This window comes from Oncorhynchus gorbuscha, linkage group LG10 (assembly GCF_021184085.1).
Source record: "Oncorhynchus gorbuscha isolate QuinsamMale2020 ecotype Even-year linkage group LG10, OgorEven_v1.0, whole genome shotgun sequence".
Lineage (NCBI taxonomy): Eukaryota > Metazoa > Chordata > Actinopteri > Salmoniformes > Salmonidae > Oncorhynchus > Oncorhynchus gorbuscha.
The window spans coordinates 42,439,020-42,464,895 of record NC_060182.1 but is presented as its reverse complement, the minus strand read 5'-3'; the positions used below and the strand labels follow the sequence as shown (position 1 = coordinate 42,464,895).

General features: G+C 42.6%; 1 protein-coding gene across 2 annotated transcripts in view; it reads left to right on the top strand.

The window, feature by feature from the left end:
- The first annotated feature begins 895 nt into the window (after positions 1-895).
- dip2ba (disco-interacting protein 2 homolog Ba) overlaps positions 896-25,876 on the top strand; it is an 83,031-nt gene continuing 58,050 nt past the window's right edge. For both annotated transcript variants that reach the window (XM_046366177.1, XM_046366176.1), the window contains exon 1: positions 896-1,139. In XM_046366177.1, coding sequence (XP_046222133.1) covers positions 1,055-1,139 — 85 coding nt within the window. In that variant the 5' untranslated portion in view covers positions 896-1,054. The remainder of the gene's footprint in view (positions 1,140-25,876) is intronic.

The following is a 25,876-nucleotide window of genomic DNA, read 5'->3' as shown; positions in this document are numbered from 1 at the left end:
ATCTACACTGTATTTCTGATCAATTTGATGTTATTTTAATGGACAAAACAATGTGCTTTTCTTTCAAAAACAAGAACATTTCTAAGTGACCCCAAACTTTTGAACGGTAGTGTATATAATAGGTGGTGTCAGAGGAAAGCCCATAAAATTGTCAGACTCCAGTCACCCAAGTCATAAACTGTTTTCTTTGCTACCGTATTGCAAGCGTTACCAGAGCGCCATGTCTAGGACCAAAAGGCTTCTACCAACCAAGCCATAAGACTGCTGAACAACTAATCTAATGGCCACCGGACTATTTACATTGAACCCCCCCGTACTCGCTGTTTATCTATGCATAGTCACTTCACCTATCAACAGGTACAAATTACCTCAACTAACCTGTACCCTCGCACACTGACTCAGTAGCGGTACCCCCTGTATATAGCCCCATTATTGTTATGTTATTGTGTTACTTTTTATAATTTTTTACTTTTAGTTTATTTGGTAAATATTTTCTTAACTCTTCTTGAACTGCACTGTTGGTTAAGGGCTTGTAAGTAAGCATTTCACAGTAATGTCGACACTTGTATTTGGCGCATGTGACAAATAAAGTTTGAGTTGATTTGCAAATCTTATACAGTCTATGATTCACACAGATAATTATTTGAGATGGTAGACCACGTGTCAGGTCATCTGGTGTCATACAAATGAAGTCGAGTTCAACTGTACATTTACAAATCTACCTTAATGCTAATTTAGGACTCACTATCAAATGATTCTTTTGTAATCCATTGTGCACAGTTGTACTATCTCTAGAGCACCACAAGAGGGAGCACAAGCTGTATGACTCGATCCATACACCCTGTTTTGGGTGCAGCCTGGCCGCTTGTATGTGAGAGATCACGTGACGGCTCATTGCCATTGGTGAGCTCTCCCCATTATGGCGGAGAATGGATTGTCTCTTCTTTTCAAATTCATGTTTTGTGTCTTGATGCTGGTATTTTAACCCAGAATAGATTTCGTTTTTACTTTAGAGCACACTTCGTTTTACTTCAACCACACTTCGTTTTAAGTCATGGCAGACCGTGGCGTGGATTTCTCTGGTATACCGAAAGAGCTTCGAGACCATTTGGCAGAGTTGGAATTGGAGCTATCGGAAGGTAAGGAGGGCGACGAGGGGATGAGGCCAGCAAGCTAGAGTAGTGAATTCAAATTCACCTCATGTAGTTACGCTAGATAGATAGACACCAGTTGCGGCTATCAAATTAGCGCTATGTATTATGTATCTCTTTGAGTATATAAGGCAAATTGTAACATTTGAGTGTATTATAGCCATACACAATCGTGTTCTGCCAATGTCTGGCCAGCTAGCAACCCTTTTCTGCTAGCATTGCATTGACAGACAGCAGAAAGAGAATGGCTCAACCCCTGTGGCCATGGGCTCTCTAGTCTGTGACCGTCTCGCACTTGTCTACGTTCAATCTAGGTTCAATCGTTTCATAGCTATTTTATATGTAAAGCCATTGATTCATCTGTAAATAACTATGCAGATAAATACTAATACTATTTCGGTTGTGATTTAATGTCAAAGCCAAACTTGTCAGAGTCATCTGGCTATGACAGCTTGGTTTCAGCCAAAGCCTTTGTCTTTAGCAATCATGGTTCTTCTTGACCATCAGTTCAGGGTTGGCGTCAATAACCAGTAAGTCAGTGGATTTCCTAGTGTAATGTTGGGTTTTCAGTTGGTTAATTCTGCATTGCACAACCTGCGACTCAATGTGTGGGTTTGTGATTGGAAGAATTGGAGATGACTAACGACAACATCATTGAAATGAAACATGAGTACTGATAGTCATCACATATCATAAATGCACCTGTAGCCAGTCTAGGCTATACTATGTTGGTATGTCAACCTCATAGCACATGACAGGATGTGACATTATACGGTCCTCTGCATGGCTTGACCAGATAGGGTAACCTTTGGACACCAATGACATTTAGGCTCCATTGTTTGCTGAGGCACACTCAATATTAACTTGAGCTGTGTTTGTTGGGGTGGGGATGTGTTTGTGTGTGTGCACATGTGGCACATGCCCACCCCCTTCCCTCCCATCTCAAAAAAGCTGCAACACAGGAAATGACAGAATGGTGTTAAACATTTAATTCAACGGAATCGGTACTGTACTAAACCACCAGTTGATTGAAGAAGGGCCTGATTATGGTGGTGTGCTGCAACTTCTAATGGTCACACCCATATTGATGAGGCCACATCGCACGCACCAAACGGGAGGAAGAATGGCTCCCACTGTTTTAGAGTAATGAGTCATTCAGTACAAACTGCCACGCGACATAGGAAACGTTGAACCGAACTGAACGCAGCCCGGGTCTCCTCCCTGACACCAGGGCAACGTTCAGAAGTCAGATATTGTGGAACGTTACCAATAGAAATGTCATGAATATAGTTGACATGATTCCTTATTCTACATGTCAGAGAAACAAGTTTGTTCTACTTAACATTCTATCTGCACGTTACACAATGTTGTGCCCTGCGCAACGTGCCCCTGGGGTCTGTTCAGGAGGGTGCAACGTTTCAGAATGTTTACATATAAAATATAAGCCATTGAGTAGTGCAACAGATATGAATGTCGGCCAGGTAGAGGGTTTGAAGCGTGTCAGCTCTAGCCTATCTGCAACGTTCAATCTGACCGTTACACTTCACTGAAAACATCCCTGGGCTGAATGCATTCAGCTGGAGAAGCTTGCTCGCTCCATCACCTAACCAACTGATTTATGGATTGTGATTGATCATTAGAAAGATAGCCCTTCAGATCGTGTAATAAAGGAGTGATAACATGGTAACAAAGTTGGAAGTAGAGACTCGATGTCATTAACACGTTTCACATGACTTATTCCATCCAGACTCTTTTTAGATGCAGCCCCTTGAATGACCACCCTAGCCCAGATTCAGTAGGCGAGCCTGTGTGACACACACCACCCCTGTGACAGTAGCTAAGCTATGCTGGATTGTGCTTCAAGGGACAAGCGTCTAAAAAAGAGTGACATACACAACCATATTTTGTCCCCTGCCAGCCCGGCTCATAACAAACACCACCACAGAACCGAGTCGGAGCGGAAATGCCTGTTGTTGGGTTGCTTAGATGAGAACAGAGGCAAGCCAAGTGGCCTCTTAAATAACAATCCAGTTCTGTGTGTGTGTGTGTGTGTGTGTGTGTGTGTGTGTGTGTGTGTGTGTGTGTGTGTGTGAGCAAAGCCCCCAGTGACCAGTGAGGACACAATGCGCCTCATTCAGCTGGTCACGGCCATGGTGGCATTTAGTAGGCCATTCAACTAAACTCTTTATCTGTGTCCCAATTGACACCCTATTCCCTTTATAGTGCACTATTTTTGACCTGGGTAGTGCACTGTATAGGGAATAGGGTGCCATTTGGGATGCAGATTTTGCATGCTGCAGTAGAAATGAGCTGCTCTTATACAAAAGGGAGGGGAGGGGTTGGACATAGTTCGGAGGATGATGTACTGTAGTGTACTGTGTGTGTTCAAAGCCCTCCGTGTTGTTGTGTTAGCGTTCAGCCAGGAGTGACTAGACGTGACTCACCTTTCCTAGGTAACTAACGGCAGTTTCTCCTCATTGAGAGTTGAGAAATGTCCTTCCGTCCTTAGTTTACAGAAGCATTTGGCTGTTTCCTGCTTTCAGAGGTATTTGCTTTCGTCAGCAAGGGTTCACTGAGTTTACTTATGAATGATAGATTATTCGGGGTGTTTTTGATATTTGATTTTTTTTTCTTTTTTTCGGTTGCTGCTTTCATATTGTTCGATAGGAAACCGTAAAAAAAAAAAAATCTTATTGAGTGTTTTCTGGAACATTGTGGCATGAGTGTGTGGGCAGGTGTGCATGGGCGTCTATACAATACAGTATGATGATGTCGTGCCCTGCACCCATTAGTGACAGCACTGTAGATAGGAGATGATGGAGAACAAGAATAAGGCAGGTCCTTCAAGGTCCAATGCAGCCATTTTTATCTCCATGTCAAATAATTTCTGGGTAACAATTGTTTTCAGTTAGTGGTCAAAAAGAAACAAAAATAGCTTCTTAGCAAAGAGCAATTTCTCAAGCTAGGATTTTGATGGACTCTGGGAGGGTTCTGAGTGGGGAGGGAAAAACTGAACTAGCTGTTATTAGCAGAGAGGTTTGGATCTCATTCTTATTGGTCTAAAAAGGGAAATTCCACAGTAACAGAATTGTGCTGAGACTCAGAATGTTCCCTTAAAATGTTTGCCAAACAAAAACCATTGATCTCAAAGTTTAACAAACCAATGGAGAAGGACTACTTTTAGAAATTTGCTGGTTGTGGTTGTGTCCACTTTTTCCAATAACTCTGTGCTCTGAATTGTTATTCAAAGATGTCTGCAGAGACAATGGGGTGTCATCTATGACATGGCACCTTGAAAATGTATTTTGGTTATTGAAGTGAAGTTGATTTACATTGTGGGTCCCTGATCTGTACTACACATAAATGCATCATTCTGGAAATGAATGTCATTGTCTTCATGGTGATGTATCCTAAATAGGTACACAAAACATGCAACATCCACCTTGCATATTTGGATATGCTTCTCACTGGCTATTATTTTAATGACCTCTGCTCCCAAACACGACCAAATTAGGTTTGTCCTGACCGGACTACATCTGAGCCAATCATAGACGTCTATGTTTCACAAGTTTGGACAGTAGAGTAGAATTCAGTACAGCAGAGTAGAGTATAGTACAATACAGTATATTATAGTGTACTCTACTTTAGTGTGCTCTGTGTACTTTACTATACTCTACTGTGCTGTCCAAACTTGTCAACCCAACTGTTGTGTGTGACTACTATGATTTCCCATTGTAGCCAATTGATTTGATAGTAGAATTTCCAGTTTTAATCACTTAATAACTCATGAATAAAACTGATTTCAGTAAAAACACCGCCTTAGACCGCTGCGCCACTTGGGAACCCCACTCAGGAGTGTTTAACATTATTTTTTAATGACTACCCTCACGTATACAGTTAGCTGTAAGGTCCTTCAGTCGAGCAGTGAATTTCAAACACAGATTCGACCACAAAGACCAGGGAGGTTTTCCAATGCCTCGCAAAGAAGGGCACCTATTGGTAGCAGACAACAACAACAAAAAAGCATACATTGAATATCCCTTTGAGCATGGTGAAGTTATTCTTTACAGTTTGGATGGTGTATCAATACTTCCATTCACTACAAAGATACTGGCGTCCTTCCTAACTCAGTGCCCGGAGAGGAAGGAAACAGCTCAGAGGCCAATGGTGACATTAAAAGAATTACAGAGTTTAATGGCTGTGATAGGAGAACTGAGGATGGATCAACAACATAATGAAAAGAAGGAAGCCTGCACAGAATAAAACATATTCAAAAACATGCATCCTGTTTGCAACAAGGTAGTAAAGTAATACTGCAAAAATGTGGCAAAGCAATTACCTTTTTGTCCTGAATACAAAGTGCTATGTTTTGGGCAAATACAACACATTGATGAGTATCACTCTACATATTGTCAAGCATAGTGGTGGCTGCCTCATGTTATGGGTATGCTTGTAATCATTAAGGACTGGGGAGTGTTTCTGAATTTAAAAAATAAACGGAATGGAGCTAAGCACAGGCAAAATACTAGAGGATAACCTGGTTGTCTGCTTTCCACCAGACACTGGGAGTTAAATTCAACTTTCAGGAGGACAATAACCTAAAACACAAGGCCAAATTTACACTGGAGTTGCTTACTAAGACGACAGTGAATGTTCCTGATTGGCCGAGTTAGTTGTGACTTAAATTTGCTTTAAAATCTACGAGAATCCCTGAAAATGGTTGTTTAGCAATGATCAGCAACCAATTTTACAGAGCTTGAAGAATTTTTAAAAGAATAATGTGCAAATGTTGCACAATCACAAGTGGAAAGCTCTTAGAGTCTTGCCGAGAAAGACTCACAGCTGTAATCGCTGCCAAAGGTGATTCTAACATGTATTGACACAGGGGGTTGAATCCTTATTATTTATTTATTTAACCTTTATTTGTCAAGTCAGTTAATAACAAATTCTTATTTAGAATGACGGCCACACCCGGACAACGCTGGGCCAATTGTGCGCCGCCCTGTGGAATCCCAATCACGGCCACTTGTGATACAGCCTGGATTCGAACCAGGGTGTCTGTAGTGACTCCTCTAGCACTGTTCTAATTAAGATATACATTTATTTTTATTTGTTACAATTTTTCTTCCACTCTGAGATTAGAGTATTTTGTGTGGACAATTAAATCAATTTCGAATCCCACTTTGTTACACAACAAAAGGTGAAGGGGTGTGAATACTTTCTGAAGGCACTGTATCTTAAAGATATGTGGGATTTGGGGTAAATGGTATTTTTAGGCACAAGGCAATGTTTCTTACAGAAGGCCAAGAAAATTCTTCCAAACAAAATATGTTGCTATTATTTGGGAGGGGCCTTGTATTTCTAATAACCTTTTCTGACCTTTTTTCTGGTAGGTGTTTTCTAACACCATCTGTTTGAACAGAAGTCATTTTCACCACTTCACAGTATTATTCCAACCTCATAGTGTGGAAATATATATAAAACACAGGAAAATCCTGTTTGACTGCATAGGGCCTTTAATGTCCCCTTCCTTCTCGTTGTTGCCGCATTCACACCAGGGGAACATGGTAGGGGTGAAAATGAGGTGCAACTCCATATGATATGTGCCTCTGTTCATGCCAGGGGAACTGAGCAGCAGTTAACAACTTCGGTGAACCCCCACCACCCCCCCAACATTATTGCGTTTTCGTGTGTTGCACTTGCGTCTGAGTCACATGATATTGAACCAAAGACACAGATGGTTCCTGCCCTCCTGAGATTCTCTCTGCTGTTTACAGAACAACCGGTGCTGTGAGATTAAGATATCAGGACCTGCTTAGACAAAGCAACTGTAGCGGTAGAGCAAAGGATAGCAATATATGGGGAAATGAATGACTACAGTGTTGCTGTAATGAGTACACGATGCATGGAATGCAAATGCATAAATGTATGAAAGTGTGCATTTCTCATTTTAAATGTATGTAGTTCTGCCCTTGTGCTATGCTTGCCTATTAATCTAATGTTTTACGTGGACCCCAGGAAGAGTAGCTGCTGTTTTCCTAAGAAATACTAAGTTGTCTGAACTGAACTGTGGACAACGTGGATGGGATTGAGCCTACAGTAAAGTAGCATGCTGTTCTGTGTGCATGCCTGCCAGGGCCTAGAGCGATTCAGTTGAGAGAGATGACAAGCTTGTGACTGACAGACACTTCCTTCCGCTTGTTTTAGAACAGCTGATGAGCCTTTGTGTTGTTGTTGCACGTATGGTGGAGAAGGGAGAGTTTGAGTCCGGCCAGGAACGGGAACATGGGCTTTAAAGCTGAGCCACGCAAGTACATCTAGCTTGAATCTCAGCCAATCATCCCTCTCCTCTCTAGGGGCTTTAGAATCCACTGGCCATGATACACTGAGACTTCTTGTACCAGATGTTTGTTTGGAACAAGCACTTGCTCTCAGTCTACTTTTACAGTAGAGCTTTTTGGACCAAGCACTTGTTGTGAGTACATAGGCAATACAGTAGAGCTTTCTCTTCCAATTCATACCATATTGAATTGGGCTAGCCTATATCAAATTGACAGCCAGTTGTTGTATTCAGGCTGCATCTGTGACTTCTGTTTTGCGCCAAGTCTAATGGAGAATAGAGCGCAGGGCAGCATCTCCTTAACTCATTATTTGTTAGGCTAGGCTATATAACGATTTAGTCCAAACAGCTTGTGGGCTGTGAATAGTTAATGATGTCTCCCATCCCATGGTTCTCCTTTAGGATGGACCAAGGGCTGTGTTCCCTTCACTCCTTCAGGGCTGAATGAATAATTCACATGGTCTCATTAAACACCAGGAGACAAGGCTGTCACCACTCGGCCTCTGTCCCAGGAGTTAGGTGTGTGTAGGTGTGTGTCTGTGTGTGTCTGTGTGTGTGTGTCTGTCAGTCTACTTCACAGTTAAGAGTTGAGGCGTATGTGGCAACGACCTGTCGTGTTCAGTTGGCATGAAAGGAGAGAGGGTAGGAGGAGAGAGGGTAGGAGGAGAGAGGGTAGAAAGAGTGAGGGTAGATAGTTGAGTATTACCTGAATGAATCCCATAAGAAATGTTTTTTTATGACCCTGTAGAACAGTGCTCGCATCCCAATATCGTTACTAACTTGTATTATAAGTCACCATTTTAACCTAATGGCGAACGCGCATGAAGATTAGCTGAATTCAAATATGACGTCGTTGTTTTAGCACCATCCAGTGACGCCGCGCAATATGGTTCAGTGTTCCGATAAATCAGCAAAATCTACTTGGTTTTGTAATTGTCTGCGTCTTCAAGCTAAAAATGGGATCATGTTTACTAATGACCATACAAAAAAAGAGTAACGAGAGCAATGTACAATACAGGCGAACATAGGAATTTGTGGTGAGTGCATGAGGGCCGTCATCTTTATGCACCTTCGCTATTGTACACTGGCATGTTGTCTTTTGAGTTAAGGGTGAAAATGTACAGAATATGAGGCCTGCTCCAAATGCTGACTCAGACAGGAGATATTGTCTCTTGGCTTAAATCATACCGACAAAAGCATGACTTTTGACATGTTTACAGACATGGTCAAGGCTCTAAAGTGTGACCAATTTGGTCGCATATGCAACTAAATAATTTGCTGTGCAACCAGGAGTTTTATTTTGGGAGCACTGCGACTATGAACAAAAATTCTCCCAGATAATAATTGTATTCATAAGTTTTCGCGCTGTACCATTGTTTCCGAGTGCCCTAAAGAAACAAGTGGTTGCACCATTACTACAGCGAAAACGGCTTGCTTCTAGCCCAACCAAGGCAAAGTTCTGACCCATATGACCGGCACCATAGCGGAAGGCCGGGACCACATTTTACATTCATAAACCATGTTGTGGGCAGTTCTAAAGCTACTCGCATCTCAAAGTGGTCAACCACTTGTTTACATTGTCCAACTATGTTCCCCCATTGGCTAGCTAGCTAACAACCTGCTAATGTAACCGATGTGAAATGGCTGGCTAGTTAGCGGTGGTGCGCGCAAGGGCCGTGATGGGTAACGATGCTTCGTGGGTGTCAGTTGTCTATGTGTGCAGAGGGTCCCTGGTTGAAGCCCAGGTAGTGGCAAGGAGAGGGACTGAAGCTTATACTGTTACACTAACTTGACCAGTAATATGCAAACATTTGGGGGCACATGAAGAAAGTAAAAGGGAGATCAATGATCATCATAAATCTAAAGACTGTGTGCAATTTGCAATGTAATGCATCTCAATTGGACTATAGTGCTTTTGCACAATGTCGAAACCTGATCTTCCAAAAATGTAAGTTCATTGATGGGTATTTTGTATCAACATTTAAACTTTTATAATAAATTTGTGTGTTTACGGTGTTACATATTTGTTTATAGGGCACAACATGTGCTTTGAAAGTAGCTCTAATTAATTCAGGTCCAATATAGGCTGTGTCTCAATCAATTTAATGTCTTATTTTCTGGTGCTCCTAAATTTCATGTGGTGCTCCTAACTTTTAAAGGTAGGAGCACCAGTGCTACCAATGAAAAATTATAATTTAGAGCCCCGGACATGATCTATATATATTCTCACTGTTAAACCATGCATGAAGTTAGCATTAGGGGCATTACTCAATGCAATTAAGATCAGCGTCCTCCCCTTCAGGGCAACGCTCTCGTCACAGCATAGCAGAGTAAGAGAACCTGTTCAGTGCTCCAGTCACCGTAGGGCTGTTTGTGTTACTGTGAGTGGGATGCACCTCTTTCACATTAAAGTTATGATTCATAGAGCTATGACGGGTGGTTATAGGGGGCCTTGAGAAGTTGGGTGATTCACTCAAGTTCATTTCTCAAGGACAGACACACGTAACGTAAATTGGATGTGATGACTGACAAGGACATTTTTTTTTCCTTCTCTGGTGCCCTTATTTTTCAGCACTGATCATTTGGACAAATCACGACTTCGCAGGTGACCGCATCTTTCGGAAGGGGAGGCAACAGTTGGCCCATCAGAGAGAGCGGGGTGGAGCTACAGTCCTGCTTCAGCTCCTCGTTCGAGTATCTTTTCTAACACGTCTGCCCACAGAACTTAATGGAGCATCTGATGCAACTCCGAAAGATTTTAGTTCTGGGTTTCCAAGATTACTCTCAAGTCACAACAACAAGCCAAGGCACTTGTAGTTCATGTCACCTGACAAACCTGAAAGCGAGGATCCGTGGCGGTGTTGTGCTGCTGAAGCAGCTCTGTTGTACAGGATGGGTTGCACAGAGCTGCTTTACTAAACTGCCTGGGAGTCAGTCAGCCAGCCTTTGTCAGAGGCCCACCAGGTTCTCATAGACATGTGCTAACACCTACCACCACTATAACCACCACATGCCAGTCACTCACTCACACCCAGTCGTTACAAGTTACAACTCTATCATCACGCTGAAGCAGCAGAGAAGATAGGCGTTGGTACTAAAATACAACTGTCACTTTCTCTGATTTAGAGCTCTGAGATGGGAGGATCAGTGTGACAATGTCTTTATAGACTAGAGCAGTATTCCTCACGCTTGGTCCTTGAGAGCTACAGGGTGTGCAGGGTTTTATTCCAACCCAGTATTTAGCCTACACAACTAACTTACATTGAACTGATCAAGATTATGATCAGTTGAATCAGGTGTTTTAGTGCTAGGCTAGAGTAAAAGCCTGGACTTGTGACTCTCTCAAGGGCCTAGAGACAGGAACACTGCTCTACAGCCTTGGTGTCTTTGCCTGGGTTGTGTTCATTATGACACACTAACGAAACGTGCAACGGACCCTTAAAACCAGTGCTTCTTATTGGACAACTCCAGTTAGTCCCTCCCTGATCCAGTCTGTTTTGTTCCAATTGGTGCCGAATGAACCCAATCCTGTTGTCAGAATGTGCTAACCGATGTTCTTGTTCTGGAGTCTGGAATCTTCCCCTCCAGCCCCATGTTATCCATGGCAACCATGTGACTGTTGGTGATGTTGGAGAATGCTGTTCTCACTAAATATAGGACCAAATAAACCTGGCGAGACAAATTCACTTTCATGGCTGAGCAGGGGGAAAACAAGCCACTCTTTGACACCACTTCACAAAAGCTATGCTGAAGTAGGGCCCCTTTAGAGGCTCCATGTAGGACTCAGTAAGGCAGGCATATTTGTGTTTGTCCGTTCTCTTTCTCTTCTCTTCTCCTGTGCCCTGCTTGTACAGCCAAAGCAGAATGGTTTGTTGACACTGTTTCACACTGTCAGTCTAACGAACCGCTTGGCTGCCATATGCGAGTCACTGTTACACACACACACACACACACACACACACACACACACACACACACACACACACACACACACACACACACACACACACACACACACACACACACACACACACACACACACACACACACACACACACACACACACACACACACACACACACACACACACACGGCCTACCCGACATTGGCCTTTATTTTACTAGGCAAGTCAGTTTTGAACAAATGTTTATTTTCAATGACGGCCTAGGAACAGTGGGTTAACTGCCTGTTCAGGGGCAGAACGACAGATTTGTACCTTGTCAGCTCGGGAATTCGAACTTGCAACCTTTCGGTTAATAGTCTAACCACTAGGCCTACCGACATTGGCCTACTGACTGACTTTTTGCTACAGGTACATATCATCTCTTTTCAACTCATTGTCTGTGGTATTTGACCTACGCTCGTGAGATCAAGTTGGAGTGTTATGATAAAAATAAACAACTTGATTAATGGTGTCAATTTGATGAAAAAGACCAGATTCTGTCGGTCTACCTGTGTATGATTATGAAATGAGAAGCAACTTCAAACAAGCTGTTTGACTTTGGATAAATCTATATTTAGTCTCTCAGTAACGTTTGAGCATTCTAATCTTGTCCTCATTCTCCCAGTGTCCTCTCTCTTCAATCTCTCTCCATCTCTCCCTCCCTCTTTCTTCACCCCCCCCCGTCTCTCGGTCTCTCTTTATAACAGTGGGCTAGGCTCTCTGGATGTGGTCGTTAGACTGTGGATTGTTTGGACAGGGTGTGGAGAGCACTGAACATTTCCTAAGCAGTTGGTCACTTTCTAAATATAAAACAAGCTCATGGGTTTAGCCAGAGCTGATTTTTGATAGTGGGCAACATAGTTTGATACGGTACTGGACTGTGTGGTGGGTGGTATGTGTAAAGGAATCCCATGGTGCTTGATATCTTTCTAAATCCCTGTGGACGTATGGTCTGTTACTGGGTTTATTCAATTTCATGGATATGTCATGGGATTTAGGGCTGGTTTTTGATAGGGGGCATAGTTTTGTACAGTATCAGTACTGTCTCTGGTATGTGTAGCCTATGTCCCTGGGGGAAATGTTTAGGAATCTAGTTATTGGTGGTCATTTCAACAATTGTTTACATCTTTCGAGTGCAGGCTATGTCGCTGCCTCTGGGATACTTTTCAGGAATCCAGTGGTTGATTTCAACAAAGTTGTGTCTGTCTAAATCCCTATGGACTGATTTTCCGTTACTTTGTTTGTGAGAATTCACAGTCCTCAGGAAACCCTCCCACCCTCCCACTGATCCTTATAATTTGTGTTTGTCTCAGAGCTGTGTGTGTGTGTGTGTGTGTGTGTGTGTGTGGACCCCTTAATTCAACTCTCTAGAGGAAAGCCAGAACAAAGGGTATGAAAACACTGAATGGGTGTGGTTTCAAAGGTAAAGAAAAGTTCAGTTGGCTGTAATAAGCTCTACATCAAGGTCTGTTAGACATTTATTAGTTTGAGGCTATCATTTCATAGGCTTATACCAACTGTAGCCTATAGCAACTGTGTAACAACAACTGAATAACATTGAACTATACCTTAGAGCAGTGGTTCCGGACCCCTTCAAAAATTCAACCTCCAGCTGCGTACCCCCTCTAGCACCAGGGTCAGCACACTCTCAAATGTTGTTTTTTGCCATCATTGTAAGCTTGCCACACACACTATACTATATATACATTTATTAAACATAAGAATGAGTGAGTTTTTGTTACAACCCAGCTCGTGGGAAGTGACAGAGCTCTTATAGGACAAGGGCACACATAATAATATAATAATAAATAATTTTGCTCTTCATTTAGCCATCTTACATATAAAACCTTATTTGTTCATCAAAAATTGTGAATAACTCACCACAGTTTAATGAGAAGGGTGTGCTTTAAAGGATGCACATAACTCTGCAATGTTGGGTTGTATTGGAGAGAGTCTCAGTCTTAAATCATTTTCCAAACACAGTCTGTGCCTGTATTTAGTTTTAATGCTAGTGAGGTCCAAGAATCCACTCTCACATAGGTACATGGTTGCAAAGGGCATCAGTGTCTTAATAGCGAGATATAGCAAGGCAAGAAACTGAGCGCAGCCCTATCCAGAAATCTGTCAGTGGCTTCTGATTAAATTCAATTTTCACAGAACCGCTTGCTGCAATATCCTTGAGGCTCTCTTGTTGAGATATTGGTAAGTGGACTGGAGGCAGGACAAAAAAACATCATACAGTGATGGAAAGACCTGTGTGTTGTCCTTGTTAATGCAAACAGAAAAGAGCTCCAACTTATTAATCATAGCCTCAATTTTGTCCTGCACATTGAATCTAGTTGCGGAGAGTCCCTGTAATCCTAGATTCAGATCATTCGGGTGAGGAAAAAACATCACCCACATAGGCCAGTCGTGTGAGAAACTTGTCGTCATGCAAGCGGTCAGACAAGTGAAAATTATGGCCAGTAAAGACAACTTTAAGCTCGTCTCTCTATTAAAAAATGTGACCGTACTTTGCTCCTTGATAACCAGTGCACTGGTATGTTGTAAAAACCGTTACATGGTCGCTGCCCATATCATTGCATAATGCCGAAAATACACGAGAGTTCAGTGGCCTTGCTTTAACAAAGTGAACCATTTTCACTGTAGTGTCCAAAACATCTTTCAAGCTGTCAGGCATTCCCTTGGCAGCAAGAACTTTTCGGTGGATGCTGCAGTGTATTCGTGGCATCGGGAGCAAATGCTTGCACGTGCGTTACCACTCCACTATGTCTCCCTGTCATGGCTTTTGTGCCATCAGTACAGAAACCAACACATCTTGACCACCAAAGTCCATTTGATGTCACAAAGCTGTCCAGTACTTAAAAAATATCCTCTCCTGTTGTCCTGGTTTGCAGAAGAGGATGTCTTCCTTAATTGACACCCCCATAAACGTAACGGACATACACCAGGAGCTGTGCCAGGCCCGCCACATCTGTTGACTCATCCAGCTGTAACGCATATAATTCACTGGCTTGTATGCAAACCAGTAGTTGTTTCAAAACATCTCCTGCCATGTCACTGATGCGTCGTGAAAGTGTTGTTTGATGAAGGCATTGTCTATATAGTTTGTTTGGCCTTTTCCCCCAGCATTGTCCCAGCTATATCCTCTGCAGCAGGAAGAATTAAGTCCTCCACAATAGTATGGGGCTTGCCTGTTCTAGCCACTCGGTAGCTCACCATATAAGACACTTCTAGCACCTTCTTATGAAAGGTATCTGTTGCAGTTTATACGTGTCTTACTACTCCAAAGTCTTAATTCTCGCTCAAAAAACTCCTGAGGCTTTTTTTTTTCAGATTGGCCTGTTTTGTTTCTAAATGTCTGCGCAAGACTGAAGGTTTTCCACGAGAGAGTAACGGTTAATGTGATTGAATGTTAATTATTTGACTTGGCTACCTGTATTTGACATTGTTGTTATTTCTCTGAACACTAGATTGTTTCATTTTATTTTTGGCACTGAAACGAGGCTTCTCAGGCAAGTCAAAAATGTATAGCCCTGTTGGAAAATCGAAATGTACCGTTTGAAAATGTGGGGGGAATAAAATTCAAAATGATTATTTTTATGTGAATCACATGTTTATTGAGCGTACCCCTGACGGCATTGGGCGTACCCCAGTTTGGGAATACCTGCCGTAGAGGAAGTGTTATTATAACCATTACAATCCATTAGTGAAAATTAGTCCAGTCTTAGTCACTTCCTGAATATGAGCTAAAACATGTCATGTTATGGTCAGCTAGAGACGTCTTATTGCTGTAGTAGTGGGTTATGTTATGCATTAGCCTGTGTCAGTGAATGGTGTCATTGACGACTGAGGGGGTAATGGGTTGGCCTAATGAGGTAATCCGTCTGTCACTGTGATGACTAGGAGGTAAGGAAGCAGGACTAGCAGTATCTGTTACACAAACTCATCTCTGTGTGTTCATCTGTATCTTCTCCCACACAGACTCCAATGACACACTGATGACTGTGGTGGTCTGGATGGTATCAAAGGCTGAGGTCCTCTGTTCACCTCTAGCTACTCCTGCCCTGTCCCCACTCAAAGAGACCTGGCATGCTCCTCCTCTGTCTTGACCCACTGCAATGAGCTCTAAAGAATGCAGCTCGTTTAAACCCTGCCTGAATCCAGACCCGAATAATCCTTTCTTTAAATCAAGACTTCCTCTACCAGTTCAAAACAGTACTACTATATTGGTGTGGGAACTAGCTAATACGATTACAAGATGTAGCCTACCTAGCCCAATATGTAGCCTGCCTCCCGAGTGGCGCAGAGGTTTAAGGCGCTGCATCTCAGTGCTAGAGGCGACACTACAGTCCCTGGTTCGATTCCAGGCTGTATCACATCCGGCTGTGATTGGGAGTCCTTTAGGGTGGCGCACAATTCGCCCAGCATCGCCCGGTTAGGGTTTGGCTGGGTTATGTCGTAATAGTAAATAAGAATTTGTTCTTAACCGACCCACCTAGTTAAATAAAAAAATAACATTAAAATAAAAAATACAAGCAGTGAACTAAGCTTGGTTTGAGAATGTGATTATCAATAATACATATAGGCCTATTCTATCTTGCACCTCTTCTTGCCTTTTACATTCAGTTTATTTTTTAGTATCGGCCAACAACATACTATGTAGTGTTTCAGACAGCACTCTTACTTGGCCAGCTCGACTGTGTGAGTGTGTTGACCTTAGTGAGTCAGTGTGAGTAGAGTTTAGCAGGGGAGAGTAGGCTAAAGCGTCAAACATACATTTACCGCTGTGAACTATCATCATAATTCCACGTCTGGATAAGAGCCAATTAAACAAGGCTTGTAAATATGTGGCCAGCGGCTCTGAACCAAGATTATCTTTACTGAGTCCACTCCAGATTAGGCTGCAGTTTATGAACAGCAGACCCCAAGGGGGAGTTACTACCCCCAGCTATGGTGGGGGCGTGGGAGAGAGGAGACGGCGGCTCTGTTCTGTGCCAGACTCCAGGCTACATTTAGCCAAGCTATAGGCAGGGAGAAATCCCTCCTCTTCTCCAATCTCCACTACCCACTCCATCCTCCACCCCTGCAGTGCAGCGCAGCAGCCTCCCAGGCTCCCACTTCAGCAAATTCCACTCATCCTCCAGCTCAAGACCAATCCTCCATTCCCCCCTGCACCTTTCTTCCCAACATCCATAACTCCATTTGAATAGGAGTTTCCCATCTTACTTTACCCACCCGTCCCACTTTCCCACACTGTCTGATCCAGGCCAACACTTTTTCTCGACACAAAAACTGTCTATCATCGTTCTCGCGCAGATTCTCACGACTAGCCTATAAGCCTTCTTATAGATAATCCACAGTTTGTTACTTCATTCCTCAAAATGAAAGAGTTCAACATTTGTAGCTCTTGTAAATTGCTGAGTCAGTCAGTGAAGGTTTAGAAGGTACCTAAACACACCTACTTTGTTGCTGCTATACAGTTGTCTGACTGTTAGCATACTGGCTAGGTTAATAATGGTGATTACTGTTGGGACCTTAGCCTACATTGATGCTAGCTCTCTAGTCTACAGTATTCTTGCACTTCCAGACATTCCACCGTATTCCTAGAACGGCCGGAGTCGAGGCTAGCTTCATGGTTATGTGAGAGACTTCCCTGTGGTGTGGAGTCCGACCTAGTGTGACTTCGCTAACCTCTCCCTGGCAGGTACTGTCTGCCCCCTTCCCACCCACTCATCAGTAGCCTACATGATGGCTCATGGCCCTGCTGTCAGGACTGTTGAACCTGCTTACTAAGGGGACGTTGCATATGATTTCAGTCAGTTTCTGACTGCACCCCTTTCGATTTGAACAAAACCTTGCCCATGGTAGGAGTGTTCGGGAAGTAACTGTTTGGACCTGAATGCCAAAACAATCAGGAGCTAGAGGTGCATAAATTGACCAATTTTGCATACCCCACCATACCATGTTTCAATCACAAAAACAATTAGTTTTTTTAGCTAATATACAGGTAACCTCAACTCAAGCTCTATCACCCTCCTCTCTCACTTTAGAAAGACAAAGGGCCGTTATGTAGGGAGTGCTACCTGACTGCATGGCAGACTAGTGTTTCAACATAGCTCTGTGTGACACCACCAGGGAAAGTGAAGTATCATGTTTCACTGCAGTAATGTTGTAGTATTAATGTAAAGTGATACAGGCCAGGGCTGACGGCTACTTAAATTAGAACAACTCATTTCAACACTCGCGATAACCTCAAATAGGAAAAATATTCAATCCACCAGAACCATCCTAGGCTCCGGCTTGATCTGTAAACATATTGAAGCTAATCTATAACAAACCAGTTAAAGGTGAGGTGATACAAGTTAATCTACAGGCACGGACAGACTGGCCAAGGGCGGAGAGACATGATTGTGATAAAGTGACAGTAGTCAGCCCTAGTTATCCCCCTTGTCAGATTTTGCATAAAATAATCTGATTATAGAGGGAGTTTACGGCAGGCATGAGATGGGAGTGTGTTTGGAATGGAGATAATAGATGATAGAGAGGTCTCAGGCCCACTCCCTCTGAGGCATGAGATGGGAGTGTGTTTGGAATGGAGATCTGGCTGGAAAAATGTAAAAATGTAACAATTCTCAAATTCATAGACCGTTATTGATGCAAGGACCTTCATGGATGCCAGAGTTGTATTGTCTCTCCTCTCTTACCAGTCTTTCTGGTTAAGACAGTGGGAGTGTCTCATGTTGTAGTGTTCCTAGTTCAGGCCGAGGGGAACTGATAGTGTGCCTGTGGAAAGAGGAAGTGGAAGATAAAGATGTTGCTTCCTCCCAGAGCTGCATGGGACCAGCCACCAGTCCGATCCGTCCATTCAACCGTAATTAGACCTGTCGATCTGCATATGTTCAGTAGGGAGCTGACTGATCACAGAGGGGTCATTTACCGACATGTTGAGAGACATTTATAGAGCGCAAGAGGTTGTGTGTACGTTATATGAGCATGTGTTTTCGCTGTGTTCTTCACGCTCCGCGGTGGTACACGTGGGTGGGGGGTGGGGGGGTCGACACAGGAAGACACAGATCAGTTTAGAATTGATTGACATCCGTTGTCACTTTCAGCCACAACCTCAAGAATAACAATGAGAATGATGTTGAGTTTATCACTTTACATTTTCTGTTTCAAGTGAAATGGATGTCAGTGTGCTGCTCACATTAAAGCTTCCTCCACTGCCCCTGTCATCACACCCCGACTCGAACCAGTGATCCTCTGCTCACAAACACACGTAACCATGCACACGTAACCACCCGACCTTGACAACATACCAGCCGTTCGATAGCTCCACCGGCGACATTCCAAGCTGCTGTGGAGTGAGTTTACGTTCTTAACTCCTTTACACAAGCTCTAAAATGGATAAAGATGCATTGTTACTAAAGATGTTGTTTACTCACACCATTTCACAATGAATTCAACTGTTTCAGGAAGGGCTTAGTGTCCCTGAGCCAGGATTCCCAAAGCCCCCTAGTCTCAAATGCTTAGTTTAGCGTATTTACAGTGACTGTAGTCTAATCTGATTTTGTGTGTGTGTGTGTGTTAGTTGGGGGTGTGTGGCTGTTAATCAGCGCATTACCACACCAACCCAGTCCTCCTGTCTGCTAGCGTCAACCATTAGCTCATCCCAGGCTCATCCACATCTCTTAGAAACTACTACTGTTCTCTCTCTCCTTAGTTATCACTGACCATGACCATATTCCTAATCTACCAATACTGCTGTGGAAGCTATAATCGTAGCCTATTTTATATTTAGGCCTGAGGTACATATTAAATACCATTTTAGTTACAGCATTTACTCTGGTTGAGTTATACATGAAGAAGTGTCGGTTAGTAGTTGAATGAAATACGGTAGCTAGACTGCTACCCTAGCATGGCAAGAAATCTCTCTGGGGTCAGTTACTAGTCTGTATATTAGAACATACAGCATTTACAGTGCTGACCTCAACCCCACCAAGGTCAACGTTTAACATGAAGAAACATAATCACTAGTGAACTAAGGGGTTGAGCTGAAAGGATGAGCTGTCCAAGGGTGTTGAGTGGCTGAATGACTATATAATGGAACATCAGACTAATTCCTTGATAAAATGGCATAATAGCCATCCTGGCCTCCCTATGGGTTAAATGTAAAAAGGGGTCAGTAATGACAGAATGGCTTTAACATTAAAGCCAAACAACTAGTTACGGTAAACTGTGTGTTTTTGTATTTCTATAAACTGGTCTGGGAACAGTGACAAGCGAGGGAGAGGAGGCGGGTCAATGACCTCAAGCTGACCCTTGTGCTTCAGCTGTCTGTCAGAGATCAGACCTTAAGGCGTCAGCATGCTTCAATTCGGCTGACGCCTAGCCGAACTCAGCTAACCGAACAAGTGTCCTCGCATACTCCCTTAAAAGACCTTCTTTTAAGTAAAGAGAGAAGATGGTAATGTTATGAGGGCAGTGTATGATAAGTGTGTAACTTAATCATGTTTAGGGAGTCCGAGATCTCTCAGCCCTGCTGACGGGAGCTGTGCGACGGTGCCATGACGTGCACCGTACACACGCTTCCTCTCTGTACTCTGGGTCCTTTCTCCTCCCCACCAAGAACAGAGAGTCCAGGAAGCTCCCAAAACCTCTCATATCCGACTGATAAACACACACACACACACACACACTGACTGAGACACACTCACTGAGACAGAAACAGATATGAAGTGTAAACACATAGTGGTGCTGGGTGATATGGCTTACAAAGAAAATCTAATTTATGGGTGATTCACGATATACTGTAGATCTCTATTTTTTTTTGGGGGGGGGGGTTCCTCTAAATAAGCATTGTTGTATAATTAAAGGTCAAATACACTGCATTTCAAACAGTCAGTCATAATCTAGATGTTATATCTAGATGAAATAAAAGCCTTCCATAACCATAAAGTACCTAATAATTGAATCCAAATAGTTCAACCTGCTTTGTTTTGTTGCAATAATCACTGATCTGGCTTTCACGTCTGTCTATTAAAATGCCCTTTTTTGTTAAACTTAACTAGATCCATGCATAATGCACATCCACTAATAATGTCTAACTTGTAGCAGGTATTAGACTATAGAACATTAAGATGTCTCATCAACAATCGCTAAAGCCCACGAGCTAGTGATTTGCCAGCTAATCTTTATATTTCAGGTTTAGCCAACTTGGATTTATTTACTAGCTAACAAGGTCGAATTGTTATGAACACACCCTTCTGTCTGTCTTCAACTGTTTGAAAAGCATGTTAGCCTGTCCACTTTGTTCAGATGTTGAAATCAAGTGGCCTACCTTATTTCTCAGTACCTGAGACCAGTCCGGTCTTGTGACCACATTGAGTGTCTCTTCTTGTCTCGGCGGGCATTGCGTATACTCACTTCTTAATCCCCACTGATGCGTATCAAAGTAGTGTAGTGAAGGTATACGACTTATCAATTATGTAGTACAATAGGGAAATCTTGGACAAAGTAGCCTACACAATATATTCCCCTAGTTTCAGCGGAATATCATCTGCAGGCAGCAAGAGTGCAGCTCTGAACTGGTTTTGGCATGGAGCTGTTCACAGAAGAATGACATCGGTAGCCAGTTGGGTAGGAAAGATGTTTGAACTTATATACCAGCTGACTAAAGCAACAATGGGTATGCAAACCAGGTATTCAAAAAGTTTAGTCCGAAGTGTTGGTTAGTAGACTATTTGTGATGCGCAATTGTCATCATGCGTAGTTTGCATCGGGGGCGTAGACATGGATGGGCCTGGGTGGACAGAGGCCCACTGGGGAGGCAGGCCCTGACTGCCCCACCCAATCAGATTGATGTGGTTTAAGCATTGTTGTTGACTTTAAGCATCATGTTTGTATTATTAAAAAAGTGTGATTTTCAGAGTGAAAACTCTTTAAGCTACACATTCTCCAGGCACCACTACTCCACTGCATAGGGCGATGGAAAGAGCAGTCACACACAGCATAATACTAAAGGATAAGAAGTCCATAAACTCTGACATAATAAACCGTTAGGTCCCAATCGTAAGAATACAAAACACAACCATTAAGCATTTCCCAATCGGAATGTACAACTATTACTTCCCATTACAAAATAAAACATTTCACGTTTAGCACATAAAGTAACCGGTGAACTATAGTTTCAAGTGGAACTGACAGCGTTTTGACTACTTTGCAGATATGAAACAAACAATCATAATATCAGTCAAAAGTTTGAGGTTTTAAAAATAGGTTGTATTTGACTCTATGTATAATTCACCAATTAATTTCTTGGTAGTCTTAGATCAGGTTGTAAATCACAGCTGGCCTGGTACATTGTTTTCTGCCTCCCGTTCAAGATGCACTGTTTCTGTTTAAATGACTCAATATTCTGGACAAGAAGGGACGAATGTAACTAAGGCTGGGAATGTCAATATAATCAAGCTAGCACGGGCAATGATCACAAAGTCAGTCGTAACGTGGCTAATAGGCTAGCGTATCTATTTATGTAGCAAGCTAAAATCACAAAGCCTAATGTTAGTTAGCTAGCTGCTAGCAGGATGTCATGACATTGGAGGAGTGGGTGAGTCACTGACTTTTCCCCCTCATATTGTTTTTTTGGTGGATATACACAGCTAGAGATACAGGTGTCATTTGGTTAGCTAGCAAGAACTTTAACAACTTATCTAGTTAGCATATCTCTTGTGTTTGAACATTCACTCTGGCTATCTACTCTGATTTCAGAGCACTCTCGTCAGAGCGCAGAACAACTGATGAATTTACGAACGCGCAACATCCGCTGAATATGACCGGTTTCTGTTAACATAGGCAATAAAAGTAATAATTAGTCAAGAACGCTCTAGATAACATTCAAACAGCCTAACCAGGTCTGTTAGGGTGAATAAAATGGCCAGAGTGAGGTGTTCTTTCATTTGTGTCTGGAAGTAGCAAGCTAGCCAACTTTAGCCAGTTAGCATGGGTGCTTGGTTGGGACAAGCATGCATTGGCAGGCAAGCTGCAGAAGGAAGTGGAGGCTACAATTCCCCATTGCAATTTTGACGGCCAACTTGCTGAAAAAGTTTGAGAGGGTTTATCTAATGTTCCTCTGTTCAATTTTAGCTCTGGCTAGCATTAGTTGTTGATCGTGTTGTTGATGTCCTTTTCATGGTTGTTTGATCAATAGGACTGTAAAGTTCCCAAATGTAAGGGGACTCCCATGGCGTTTACATATTTGCAGAAATCCATTCCGGTGTATTTTGTGGCTTTTTTTTTGGCAAATGCATTCTAATGACCTAAAGTCGCGCGGTTGCAACTGCTTGTAAACATACAGTCCAGTTCAAAGGGAATGATGGCAGGCCTGTGAGGCAAATGGCTTGTTTGTATAAAGGCGTACTGTTATACTCTATAGTGCACCAGTCTGTGTTGACTCCGGTCCTGGACAAGACAGGTGTTTTTATTTGGTTTTATTGACTATTAATTGTCCAAACGCACGGCCTCTTTCCCGCTCTACATTGCTATCGAATTTTCACAAATGCCTTAGTATATGTAATTCCTAAACATTCTAAGAATTTATGAAATGTCCATATCGAAGTGGTCGCTTTTCAGAGTCATTCTTCCTGGGGGTGTATATGAACAGATTTTTATAAGATTTAATTGAGCTAAAATGCTGTTAGTTCCACTTTAAATGCAATAATGTTTCACACACAGAAGTTATTTTCAAAGAGATGGCTAACATCAGCAAGCGCGCTGCAATAAACAACAACACAGTTCCCCTCACCAGAGGATCATTTGGAACCTTACTTCTTGTTGAAAGTTATTCTTGAAAAGGGTGAAGCTAACATATTAGCAACAACATCCTCTTTGATAAAATCTGCTAGCTAGCTAGACCATGGGATAACTACTGTTCGCTATTGCACAGTGACCTGTTGTTCTTCGAGAAGGAAGAAGTTTCCATACGTTTTTGTAAAAAATGTCCCACCCATTAACTCGATGTGATTGGTTGATTCCAATGTCACCCACAAATTTTTCCCTCATACAGTTGAATGACAGATGCCTTCATCTAGCTTCTCATGGCCTAGCCAATGGCTGACTTGGCTAGCTAGATTTATCTCCCCGGTGTCAACCCTTTAATTTCTAACAAAAACTGAGGAGATTAAATCAGAACATCCTTGAAAATAATAATATACAGTTTTATATAAAAGTTTTCAGATCCCTTGACTTTTTACACATTTTGATACTTCGCAGCCTTATTGTAAAATGAAATAAAAACATATCCTCAGCCATCTACACACAATACCCCATAATGACGAAGCAAAAACAGGTTTTTAGAACTTTTTGCAAATGTATATAAAAAAATAAAAAAAACTTCTTTACATAAGTATTCAGAACCTTTTCCATGAAACTCCGTTGCATCCTGTTGAGCTCAGTTGCATCCTGTTTCCATTGATTATCCTTGATGTTTCAACAACTTGTTTGGAGTCCACGTGTGGTGACTTTAAATTGACATGATTTGGAAAGGCACACAACTGTCTATATAAGGTCCCATAAGGTCCCACAATTGACAGTGCATGCAAGAGCAAAAACATGAGGTCGAAGGAATTGTCCGTAGAGCTCCGACACAGGATTGTGTTGAGGCACAGATCTGGGGAAGGGTACCAAAACATTTCTGCAGCATTGAAGAACACAGTGGCCTCCATCATTCTTAAATGGAAGATCTTTCTTCACCACCATGACTCTTCCTAGAGCTGGCAGCCTGGTCAAACTGAGCAATCGGTGGAGAAGGGCCTTGGTCAGGGAGGTGACCAGGAACCCAATAGTCACTGACAGAGCTCTAGAGTTCCTCTGTGGAGATGGGAGAAACTTGCAGAAGCACAACCATCTCTGCAGCACTCCATCAATCAGGCCTTTATGGTAGAGTGGCCAGACAGAAGACACTCCTCAGTAAAAGGAACATGACAGCCCACTTGGAGTTTGCCAAAAAGGTACCTAAAACTCTGACCATGAGAAACAAGATTCTCTGGTCTGATGAAATCAAGTTTGAACTCTTTGGCCAATGCCAAGTGTCACATCTGGAGGAAACCCGGCACCATCCCTACAGTGATGCATGTGGGTGGCAGCATTATGCTGTGGGGATGTGTTTCAGCGGCAGGGACTGGGAGACTAGTCAGGATTGAGGCAAAGATGAACGGGGCAAAGTACAGAAAGATCCTTGATGAAAACCTGCTCCAGAGCACTCAGGACCTCAGACTGAGGTGACGGTTCACCTTCCAACCGAACAACAACCCGAAGCATACAGCCTAGACAAAGCAGGAGTGGCTTTGAGACAAGTCTCTGAATGTCCTTGAGTGGCCCAGCCAGACCCCGGAATTGAAACCCATCGAACATCTCTGGAGAGACCTGAAAATAGCTGTGCAGCAACGCTCCCCATCCAGCTTGACAGAGCTTGAGAGGATCTGCAGAGAGGAATAGGAGAAACTCCATAAAAATACAGGTATGCCAAGCGTATAGCGTCATACCCAAGAAGACTCGAGGCTATAATCGCTGCCAAAGGTGCTTCAACAAAGTACTGATTAAAGGGTCTGAATACCTACAGTATTTCTTATTAGTGACCTTTAGTGATGGAGTGCCATATGATGACCTGGTCTCCACAATCAACCGACCTCAACCCAATTGAGATGGTTTGGGATGAGTTGGACCACAAAGTGAAGGAAAATCAGCCAACAACTTACTCAGCATATGTGGGAACACCTTCAAGACTGTTGGAAAAGCATTCCAGGTAAAGCTAGTTGAGATAATGCCAAGAGTGTGCAAAACGGTCAAGGGAAAGGGTGGCCGCTTTAAAAAACAAAAGTATACTTTGTTTTTATTGTTGAACACAAAGTACAAAAAGTAAAATAAAAGAACAACAAAAAAGATCTGGCAGTTCCAGTGCACGTCATACCTTCATTATATTAGTTACATTGACATCTTTGAATGAAACCTTTTTCAAGTATGAAACCTGTTTTTAAAGTATTCCTGAACTCGCGTATGATCTCTTGTGTTCTTAAAGCAAAGGTCATACGCTCCATGTGGTGTATTTCTTTTACATTGTCTATCCATTGTGTCACTGTGTGAGGGTCTTTTTGTAGCCATTTCCTAGTGGCATCCTTTTTACTGGCTGCAAGTAGAACCTTCAAGAGGTACTTTTCTCCAAGTACAAAGACATGAATGTTTGTACTATATCAAATCCCATTATTTTTCCAATGTTAGATCTTATTTCTCCCCAGTAAGTTTTGATTGCGGGGCAAGTCCAAAAGATATGAGTGTTAGGGTGGCTGCTTTTGAAGAATCTAAAATATATTTAATTTGTTCAACACTTTTTTGGGGGTTACTACATGATTCCATATGTGTTATTTCATAGTTTTGATGTCTTCTGCA